Below are 12,211 nucleotides of genomic sequence, written 5' to 3' on the forward strand. Positions count from 1 at the left end.
CAATGCAATTTGGGTAAATTTGTAACTAAAACCCACAGCAGGAAACATCATCCTACATGCTAATAATACACATCTTGGTCCTCTGAATAAAAGCATACCTTCTAAACAATTTTGTACGTATTAAAAGAATATTAGATTTGAGGGGACTTGGTAAAAATATGATCAGTGGTGCCATACAACTTGTAAAAAGACCCTTTTGTTTTTAACACAGACTTTTAATCTAGAAAATAAAATAAAAATTATATAATTTCGAGTACCTAAAAAGTCCTAATATTGGCAAAAAAACAAAAAGTATTCATAAAAATAGCTGACCTGAAATTGGAAGGCAAGAGTTATCCATTAGTTCTCAAGCCTTGTACACGGGCTTAAAATCGGTCAACTTTCGACAGCTGTGTATTCTACAGAAGTCGGTCTCACGACTGGCTTCTGTTGAACAGGCATGCTGGAAACTCAGCATCTGATCAGCACTGGCAGCCAATGCCTGCCAGTACTGGTCAGTGTGTTGTGGCAGGGAGAGAGTCCCCTTCTCAAAACACAAAGGCACAGCAGGGGAGATCACCGCACTAACATCGCTTCTGGTAGTACAACGATCTCTTATTTTTGTTCGTTCAGCCCGCTGAGTTTAACAACAAAAAAAAAACTTATAGTGTGTACCCAACTTCATAGGTATCTGTTCATTATCAGTCTTCCTAAGCACTAATACGAACAACAGGCACCTGGTTCGACTTTTGTTTTTCTACCATTCACAGCAAATCATATAACCTGACTGTAAGCTCTTGGCAGACGCAGCAACTTTTATTTAAATAAGGAAGGAAGGTAGAGCTCCTTTCCTCCTCTTTATTACACTTTTCTCCTCAACATCCAGTTCAGTAAATAAGGTGAGCGATAACAGGTAAGGGCAACAGAGGCAGCACTAATCATGGCCATTTTGCTAAAATAAGGTGCATTAAAACATTTTATGAATTATATCATATCTTACTGATGCGCAAAGTCCCATTACATCCTTAATACTGTATATGTATATTTAAATTAATTTTATCTTTGTTCTGTACTTTTCTTTTTTTAGTTTGAGGGTTGTAACAAAGCATACTCACGTCTAGAAAATCTGAAGACCCACCTGCGCTCCCACACAGGAGAGAAGCCATATGTGTGTGAACATGAAGGCTGTAACAAAGCCTTCTCTAATGCTTCTGACCGGGCCAAGCACCAGAATCGCACTCATTCCAATGAGGTAGGAGAGTTTTGTTGGTACTAGTGCAAATACAAGGTCAATACAGTAGTAAAAAAAAAGCCATATAATGTACTAAGGCTGAAGTATTGGAAAGCAGTAGTGTAATAAAGTAGTGTAACGCAGCTATAACTTGCAGTTTCCTGCTGTAGGCATTTATCAAAAAGTCCAAAAACAGCACTATAGAACAATAAGGTTCAGAGTATTTATCATCAATCCTTCACCCAGAACAAATTATTGCATAAGTTCAAACACATGTACTATGGAAAACACAGCTCTGTTTACTTAGATGCCAAAAAGTCTCAAACCACCACTCTGCTAGATAAGTATTATCATATGGACAGTCTCATTGTACCCGATGTTCCTAATAAATCATAGGAATACAAGTTTTAACAAAGTTCTACACAGTTGGCCATTATTCTCCATTGCTCTGAAAGAGGGACACCTGTAAAGTCCTCATTAGAAAGAATTGACAAGTTGTTGGTAAACAAGACAATTAATGGAGCTGCTAATTCATTGAGAGATCATACCAACAGAAACTTTGTATTGTCTGCTGTGGGCAGCCCAAGGTGCAGTTGATATGGCCACTTACAGTAAACTACATGTACAAAATATATATAGTGTATATATATACCCCAGCGCCCAAATACACAAACTCAGTGATTATGCAGCTGTGCAACAGTGAAAAACACCAATCAATAACATCAAAATAACAGCGCAAGATCAAGATCTCCAAATAAATATATTATAAGTGCATAAATACAAAATCAAATGTCCAAGTGAAAAAAAGTCCTTATTTTCATTGAATTTCAGTGTATAACTTATTCAACATATGCTGCCACCTTCCACCACGTGCAAAATAATATCAACCGCTCTCACCAGATGCAGGTGAGTAATGAGCCTTATAGGATATAAGGGATCCTAAGCCCTCAAGACTTGGTCTTGATAACGCCCTGTGGGAGGGGCGAAACGCGTTGACGTACTTCCGGTCTGCCGTCATTTGGGTCTACGTCACTTCCAGTGTTTGGAACGCAAGCCGAGTGCGTTCCAAGTGGCCATCTTTAGAGGGGGTAGGCTGATCATCCTCTGATATCCAACTGAAGCGTGAGATCCCTACGTATCTTTCTGATTGTGGAACCTGGATGCTTTTAAGTCATACAGGCGATTAAACAAGGCTTTTTTATTATATTTGACCATGTGAGTGGCCTGAGTTTATCCTTTTATTTATGAGTATTTGGCAGTATTACACTATGTGGTTTCTTTTTTCTCTGCAATATTGAGGAATTCATGGAGGAATAAAGTGGAGGCGTTTTATCCCCATTAATGGTGAATAAGAAATGTTGATCTTACCTAGAGGGCTTAGGATCCCTTATATCCTATAAGGCTCATTACTCATCTGCATCTGGCGAGTGCGGTTGATATTATTTTGCACGTGGTGGAAGGTGGCAGCATATGCTGAATAAGTTATACACTGAAATTCAATGAAAATAAGGAATTTTTTTCACTTGGACATTTGATTTTGTATTTATGCACTTATAATATATTTATTTGGAGATCTTGATCTTGCGCTGTTATTTTGATGTTAGTAAACTACATGTGACCAGTTTAGGCACTCATTACCTACTGCATATATCTAGTTAGTGCTGGAAAAATAGCTGTATACATACATATACTATCTTATCTCACATCCGGCTGTTCAGTATAAAATGTCAGAATTTACCTGATTATTAGAAAAAATGGTCTGTACCAATGTCAATTAGCTCATGTATTGGCATTTAACTAATACGGCATGGTGCATTCATTTAACTGTGCAATCTATTTAGTTGAACAATATTTTTATCTCCTCCAGAAACCATATGTGTGCAAAATCCCAGGCTGCACAAAGAGGTATACAGACCCCAGCTCTCTAAGGAAACATGTGAAGACAGTCCATGGTCCTGAAGCACACATCACTAAGAAACACCGTGGGGATGGCCTGCCTAGAAGTCAGGGCACACATGAGGGTACTGGATCTCAAGGAATTAAGAGTGACATTCAGCAGGACTTAGAACCAAACTCTGCCCTGGCACGAAAGGAGGAGGGAAGACTAACTGTGCCAGATATGGCTATGGTGAGAACTGATTGAGATACACATAAAAAATGTTTTGCTTTTTATATTAAGCCATTATTAGCTAAAAGCAACTACAAAGAAACCAAACACAACACATACATAATAAGCACCTCTATTGCTGTTACAACTCTATGCATTAGATGATTACATACTAAAAGCCCTGTATATGAAGATAACGTAAAATCTATTTAATTATGAAGCCTCTAAATCCCTCTATTACTTTTTTCTTACTATTGCGATACAGAAATCTCAGCCCAGCCCTGGAGGACAGTCATCCTGCAGCAGTGAAAGATCTCCATTGGGTAGCACAAACAACAATGACAGTGGTGTAGAAATGAATGCCAATGCTGGTGGTAGCTTTGAGGACTTATCCACATTAGAAGATATTCCTTCGGTAGAGTCTATCGGAACTGCAGGAGCTTCTGCCCTCAGGAAGCTGGAGAACCTCAGAATTGACAAGTTAAATCAGATGAGAAAGGCACCAACCTCAGGAAAGTCTGTAAAACTGCCTGCCATACACAATACAGGTGAGTCATACTTGGAGATTGAAAATGGAAATTTTATTTATGTATCTTCCTCATTTATATGGTGATGACACTTTTCTGCAATGCTGTTCACAGAACATACAACCAATCCCTGTTCCAAAACCAACTAATTTAAAGCTAACCTTCAGGAAGATGTAAAACAGTATGCGCCATGTATTTTTTAAATGCAGCTTGTGTAAATATGTGGGTTTGTATTAATATCTGCCTTCAGACTGGGAGAGGAAGGGACATCTCTTGGACCTAATCAGTTTGCTGCATACACATGTGCAGACAAGGACCATGCCGATAGGAAGTGAAAGCAGGTCAGGGAGGTGACTTGGGTTTTTTTTATTAATTGCAGCAGAGAAATGTCAGGTCACCACAATGTCTGTGTTGTTTGGTAGAGCTGTGTACATATTAGGACTAAATGGATAGAAACATTAATCCTTTGGCAGGTAAAACATCTTCCTTGGTATTTATTTCAAGTATGAATTTAATTCTTTCATTCAGCTTTAAGGCTTAATTTACTAAGCTATTGCAATAATCTTCTGCCATAACAGCCATTATTTTCAGCAATGAAAACTAGTGAGAGCTATACAGTTACATGGCTGAAACCTACAAAAAATATGCACGGTAGCTTAGTCAATGCTTAGTCAAAGATTTTAGCAACATTAAACAATACAAACTATAATAGACAGGTTCCAGATTTGTTAGCATGGTCATAAACGGAACAATATTTTATACGTTTTATGAACTACTACATTATATTGTTCATTGTATGATATCAATTAACTGGAATATTTTCAAAGTGACATGATGGAAAATTATTTTCAGCAGATGGTAACTTTCGAGAAATATTAGCAATGTAAACCTGTGGTTAGTGGAATTGCTGTGACATCTGTGTGATATCTGCTGCAGCACAGAGCATGTACCATTTAATCATTATCGGTTTCCAGGAAATCTTTAAATAACTTTGATTTGTGTTCTCTCCTATTTGTTATGAATTATACAACCATCAGCAGCTCAAATGGTCAGTCAAGTCTTTGCTGGAAATAATTCCATGTTTGGATTGCTTTTGTTAGCTAAGCTTCGTATATAGTGAAGAGTGTATGAAGAAAATGCTTGGCGATATTATAGAAGGTTTACCGGTTAAATAAAGGTTTTTAATTTCTATTTAGTTAACTTGTAAATTACTTTTAAAGTAGTTAGACATTCTTGACAGATTCTTTTACAGATAATATCTTTACTTAAAAATGTTAGTACCATTTCCCATTTAGAAAGCATATAAAAAATACAACTGCTCTTCATGCAGGTTATTACCCCAACACAACCATATTGTGCAACCAAAAGACTTAAAGTGTATTTAAACCCAAAAGCAAACATTTTATGTTTTTAAATTACATTTTTATTTTCAGGTTAAGATTTCATGTAAAGTGTATGTAAGCCCTAACAATGAACTTCTCTTATTTGCATCCTTTTGGTTTGTTAAATGCAACATTAAAAACCTTTTGTTTTATCTGTTCAATAAATGCAAAACAATACTCACTGATCTTGCCAGAAATCCATTGCTTTCCTGTGCTCTCTGCAGTGTTATTTCCAACAATCTTTAAAAAAAACTGTGTTGAGACCACAGAACACCTCCCTCTATGTTATGGAGGAGAGGGGAGGTGTTCTTTAGTCCTGACACACCTCTTGTCTAGGGTTACAGTGCAGCTTCCCTATAGACACAGTACAGCAAGGAAGCATTTTCACCGTAAGAGAGAAAGTGTGTTACTGCCAGGGACATCCAGGGAAAAATAAAGAATCCGGAAAATAAATTAAAGCAGCTACATATGCTAAAAACTAGCAAGCTGCAACATACTGTATTACAATTTTCCTTGTGTTTAGATAACTTTAGATGTAAAAAAAATATTACTGGTATAGTAATGTAACAACTTTCCAACTTTAGATGGTGTAAATCTTGTTTGCAGTTTTTGATTTAGTATCTTTTTTTCGTTCTAACCTACAGCTTCTCAGGGAGAATTGCAAGGAATGTGCAGTCCACTTGGCATCCCCCACAGCAATCACCTAATGGAATTGTCTTCTAATGATCATTTAAATCCACTAAATGACAGACGCAACAGCACCACAAGCACAATGAGTTCAGCTTATACAGTCAGCCGTAGATCTTCTGTTGTGTCACCATATCTATCCAACCAGCGACCTGGTGATGTTGGGAACATGGTAGATACATATGACCAAATGACTTCAGATCCTTCAAGACATTCCAATGCCATGGGGCTTCCAGGCCTAACTCCAGCACAGCAATACAGACTGAAAGCAAAATATGCTGCAGCTACTGGTGGTCCACCACCTACACCGCTTCCCAACATGGAGAGATTGAATTCTAATAATCGGATAGCTTACCCTGTTGGTGACTGCCGAGGGCCATCAATTAGTTCATTTTCAGGCAGCAACACTCAAAGAAGACATAGTAATAATGAATATCATAGTTATGGCACAGGTATAATTCACCCAGCCCAAGCTCCAGGGGCTGGAATACGAAGAGCTAGTGACCCTGCTAGACCTGGCGTTGATCCTCAGGTAATACCTAAAGTACAGCGGTTCAAGAGTATGTCCAACATGAATACAGCCATTATGGGAAGACACACTATTGGCCAACAACCACATTATGGAGGCTCTGATGCAAATATACAGAGACATATCTTTTCACCCAGACCACCTAGCATCAGTGAGAATGTGTTTATGGAGGTAAGCAGTACAGATGGACAGTCTCACAATAAGGAACACAATATTATGACCCCGAATGAAATGCAGCACTATATGAACTATCAGGGATCTCAAATGAGTAGCCAGATGAACCCAAGTCTTCAACTTCATGGGTTAGATATTCAAACTCAAAATGCTTACCCAAGCTCTCAGAGAGCAATGGCTGGAATGCACATAAATTCACACAATCATTCTGGCCAGGACAATGTTTTAGGTCATCCTGAATTCAACCAGTGCCAAATCACAGCTCAGAGTGAGCCTTACCAGAATCAGAGACAAATAACCAATAACTCCAATTTACCTATTCAATGGCATGAAGTAAGCTCTGCATCAATGGATATGGCTGCAGGTCAAAGCCCAAACCATCAGGTGTTGCAGACAAATCTATCACCAGGAAATCAGTGCCATAGCCAGTACTCTAATCCAGCATCAGAGTCAGCCAAGCAAGTTTCCCTTGGGAACAACAATTCTTGTCAACAGAGCATGCATATAAATAATCCAAGATACAACCACTTAGGTCAGGTGCATATCAAACCAGAACAACAGTTTCATCAATCCATGTCATCTATGATGTCCTGCCAGAACATGAAACATCATGCAGCTCAGCAAAATGTTTTCAATCAGCCAAATACAGTACCCGTGTCCCCAGGAAACACTATCTGTGATTACCAAGGTCAGCAAGACAATCAGCAAAACACATGCTACAATGTTGGCCTAAACCCCAGTATGTTAAGCCCTCAGGGGCGAAGGTCACAAACTCCCATGATGCAAGTGAAAGAAATGATGGTAAGAAATTATGTTCAATCTCAACAAGCACTAATGTGGGAGCAACAGCCCAAGCATATTCCCATGATGAATAACTCTGGGGAGGATGTTGATACTGGTCAGAATCAGCAAAGGAATACACCTCATACCCAGGCATACATGAGCCCTAAATATATGAATTATCAGAGCAAACAGACACAGAGCAATTTGCTGAGTCCAACTTCACAGGATAGCCAGTCAAGCCAATCTAAAACAATGAGAAGTCCTGGAAATCAGTGTTACAGTCTAGATATGGTTCCTCATCCACCCAGTGGCCCAAAACCATTAAGCCGGCAGCAGAGTATAGCAAGCCAGTCAACATACATGGGTAGTCCACCTCAACTCAGTCCAACTTACCATTCAGCTGAATCTAGTCCTAGAAGAATGGTTACTCTGCCTCCCATCCATTCTCAGTCAGACAATAATGACACCACTAGCATGATGTTTTACTCAGGGCAAGGTGAAATGCATCATATAAAAACAGGAACCCAAAAGTTTGTGCCACCACTAAACCATCAAAGCAGCTGTGATGGACATCAGCATGGGCAGTACAATTCTAACATGAATTTCATGAAGACTGATTCCATTCCGTACAGCAGTTCGTGTCCAGCGTCCAATCCATTGGATAGTCTGGACTTGGAGAACACTCAACTTGATTTTACTGCCATCATAGATGAACCTGACCACACACCTCTAATGTCAGATAATATAACTCCAGCTGGCATGGCAGGACCATCTCAACCTTCTTCACATTTGAGCACACCACGGAATCCATCATCCATAGTTCCAAACATGGCTGTGGCAGACCTGAACTCCATGCTGTCTTCTTTAGCTGGCGAAAATAAGTTCCTCAACAATATTTCTTGAGCAGCTCAGAACTTAATTCATAGGGACATAAACGACAGCTGCCCAGATCTAAATGATCATCTATGGTGCAGGGCCTGCTCATTATTGCTCTTTCTGTTCACAGTATGCTGGGTCATTTTATATAGCGTATTACAGAGAATGCAAGATTGTAGTTTTGATGGTACTGAAAAGTGCTCTCTTTCCAATAAATCTCTATCATTATGCCTTGTCTTTTTGTCATGGACTTACTAATTTTGACAAAAAATTGCACATTTGCCCTATATCCTTATATTTGTAAGATGACTGTACGATATAGGATAGTGTTTGAGTATTTGTTGACTAAGAATGGATCACAATACATTTCTGTCTAGGATTGCAGATAAGATTCACTAAATAGTAAACTTGACCTATTTTATTTAATGTACAGCATACAGGTATTTTTTTAGATACTACAATTCTGTTACACAATGGCATGGTAACATATTGTAGCTTAGTGATAGCATATCACCGGCTGCCTTAGAAAACACCAGTTTGTTACATGTAGGCATCTCTGGTATACATAAGGGTTTATTTACTAAGGCTTGGCAAGCATGCAAAATACAGTAACTATTTAGCAACTATATTTCATTTTTAATGTGCTTACATATTGGAAGGTGAAAGTTTACTGGTTGCTTTGTGTTATTTAATTGCACACATTGTGATTGCTATTTACACTGCCTTATTTAATAAGCTACTATGTGTATGTTGGTAGATGCTAGGGGATAATTTCTCAGGAATATTGATAAAATCTACAAAATGGCATTTTCTACTGCTTATAGGTCGGGTAAAGGTAACCTTGTTATGCAAACTTTTCAACATTCCTAGGTCAAATACAGAAAGAGCATTTAAATTGTCTCATACTGAAATGCATATTTTGGGGCTGTTGGTGACTTGAAACTACTTTTTCAGTCTTTTTTTTCATCCTATTTTAATATTTTTCTATTGAAAGATATAACTTCTTGCTGGCAGTCACCTCATAAGGCTAGAGCTACACATGAAATAATTTATAGTAGCTCAACTGTGCTGCTTATATGTGTTCCATCTTGTTAGCAATCAATTGCTACACCTAATGATTTATTTTATTTAGTTTTAGAAGCATGACTGGGCTACTAAAACTCTCCCATGTAGCTTTCACCCTATAAGGTACTTATATGGGCTTATTTACACCACTATGCTTTGGTAAAATGCTTGTGAATGCACATGTTACTGCAATGTGCAGTAACGCACTTTACAAGTGTTGGTGTGTTGCAGTGCCGTGCATTGTGGTGTGCTGCTCTACAGAAAATACTGGCTGAACCATTTTTGGCCAGTTGTGGCATTTAAAGCAGCCCATTCAAAAAAAGACATAACATGTGTTAACTGCACAACAACAGTCTGCCCTTTTGCACATGGACCCTAAGCAAGCAGGTAAATCTTTCAATAATAAGTGATTAAAATTGACTGTGTTCTTTAGCACTTAGGCTAAACCTATGGTTTTAAAACTTTAGTTAACACAGGAGAGCAATGCAGATCAAGAAAGTCAGAGAAAGGTCATTACTCCCTATTTGTTCTTGTTATTGTCCTTTAGCTTGTTGAAGTAAGAGCATCAGCATTCCAGCCAGACATTTCAGGAGAGGTCAGCATTGGCAGCTTCCTTATTGCTTCCATGTTGCCCATAAAACTGGTTTTGTTAAACCTAGTTTCTGAATCAGTATGAAAATGAAGCCTGTCAATTTACAATGAGATCATCATTAAAACATAAGCTGTTCTTCTTCAACAATATTGATGGTAAAGTAATCACTGTATGAAGGATCTCACCATTACCCATTCTGCTAATGAAATACATAGAAGCTAAATCCATGATCTGAATACGTTAACCATTATAATCCATGATCAGTTCCATTAATCCATGAGCAACTATTCAGACACATTAGAAGCTCATCATCTATTGGACATTATTCTATTTACTACATTATAGCAGTTATTGCAGGCAACTTTTTCACACTGGTTCTAGTCTATCATTAACTTATTCATAATCCAGAATGTTGTTTCTTTCATAAAATAAAATACCTGTGTGTGAAGATACCGATCACTATTGTGGTGGAAGAATGCAGTCTTGGTGTCAAAGAGTGAAAGCTTCTATTTGAGGCTTCTCCCAGGCTTATTCCTGTCTGGTCTGGTTTAAGAAAAAACAAAAAAAAAATTGCAGAACAGTTTGTAAATTGGCAAGTAGAATTCTGATCACTTGCTGTATATTGTTTAATGACACAAAAAATGTGTCCAAAATCTTGGCAGGCTGAGAGTCAAGGTTAAGGCTGTTACCTAGGCTTTTATCTCCTTTTCCAACTTGAATTCAAACACAAATAGTCATGTTTAAAGGGAAGCTGTCACAAAAAAGTGCAAAAGTATGTTGCCATTCCTAGCCAAGTTCCATGGCTGTCATAATCAGATCTGATTCACTTATCAGTACGTAATGACATGCTGAATGCCTGTCCTTTGCCAGTGACATATTAACTATCACCCAGCTACAGGACAACCTTGCAGGCAGAAAACTAGCAGCATTTAAAGTAGATCAACAGTTTAAGAACTAGGATTTCTGTCAGGGTAGGTTCCTTTAGAAGAAATACCAAAGCACATCAGTCATCGATGAAACACACTTTTTTCTTTCTATTACTGTATATTTCGTGTTTACTGTTTTTATTAAAGAACTATATCAGTAAAATGTAGAGAATGAGAATATTTTTGAGATTGACATAACCTTATTTCTGATCTACATTCAAAGGTTTTAAGAATGTTTTATGTAAAAAAAATAATAATAAAACAGTGAAAGTGTTTATTTTTAACAGCTTGAAGGAAGCTTGTAAATCCTTTTAATGTTTTGTACAGTGTGTATTTTTATATGTGTAAATTCCTTTTTTGCTAGCCTTTTTTCATAAGACAATAAAATATGTCTCATTTGACAGTATTACTTTATTTAAGATGTTGTGTGTGTTTTATTTGGTTGTAATAAACACTACCCTAGATTTACATAGACTAGAGGAGGAAAAAGTGTGCCTGCACAGACCTCCAAAGATAGCATATTGGCAGCCTTGCCGAGGTGCATAAAATAAAGATGCTTATCTGTATAAGGTTTTCACATGGGAAAGGGCTGATCAGTGCTGATAGTGTAACAGGAAATTCTAAAAATTGTGCTGGTGATACCAGTGAAGGATTAGCTGTAGGGAATAGGGTAGGGATGGTGGGATGTGGCAGTAGCAGAGTAACCTGGACCTCTGCCTCTGTAGAAATAACATACTGTTTCTTACATATAGTTACATAGTTAAGTTGAAAAAAGACAGTCCATTTACAATATTTCAACAAATAGAAAAAAGTAGAAATAAGTACAAAACCATTGTATACAGAACCCTATACCCACAGTTGAAAGAAAAGACAAAGAAAGACAAAAAAGACCTCCAACGGGGGGAAAAATGCTTTGCCGGTCCCCCAAAGACATTCCCTGAATGAACACTTTGTTTTTATTACCAATAAATGTTAATATCCATTTATATTTTGTGCATTTAGGAATACATTCAGCTCTTGTTTAAAACAATCTACTGAGCTAGCCAGAACTAGTTAATGAGGGAGTCCACATTTTAACAGCTTTTATTGTGGGGAAGCCTTTCCATATGTGGAGGTTAAATCTCTTTTCCTCCAGATGTAAAAAGTGTCCCTTGTCCTTTGTAATGACCTTAAAGTGAACACCTCTACATCGAGTTTATGATATGGACCACTTACTGTATATATTTATACATGGTTAACATATTCCCCCTTTTTCTCCTCTTCTCAAGAGAGAATAAATTCAGTTCAGTCAATCTTTCCTCAAAACTGAGCTTATAGAAACATAGAAAAGAGATGGCAGAAAAAGACCGAGTG

The 12,211-nt window shown here is 37.7% G+C and overlaps 1 protein-coding gene across 1 annotated transcript in view; it reads left to right on the forward strand.

The window, feature by feature from the left end:
* GLI1 (GLI family zinc finger 1) overlaps positions 1-11,272 on the forward strand; it is a 182,548-nt gene extending 171,276 nt beyond the window's left edge. Inside the window, exons 9-12 of the mRNA XM_089681275.1 lie at positions 1,067-1,231; positions 3,078-3,338; positions 3,583-3,865; positions 5,871-11,272. Of these exons, the coding sequence (XP_089537401.1) occupies positions 1,067-1,231; positions 3,078-3,338; positions 3,583-3,865; positions 5,871-8,302 (3,141 nt within the window). The 3' untranslated portion in view covers positions 8,303-11,272. The remainder of the gene's footprint in view (positions 1-1,066; positions 1,232-3,077; positions 3,339-3,582; positions 3,866-5,870) is intronic.
* Positions 11,273-12,211: the final 939 nt, after the last annotated feature.

This window comes from Staurois parvus, unplaced genomic scaffold, assembly GCF_062004578.1.
Source record: "Staurois parvus isolate SC_StPar_1 unplaced genomic scaffold, SC_StPar_1.0 ptg000017l, whole genome shotgun sequence".
Lineage (NCBI taxonomy): Eukaryota > Metazoa > Chordata > Amphibia > Anura > Ranidae > Staurois > Staurois parvus.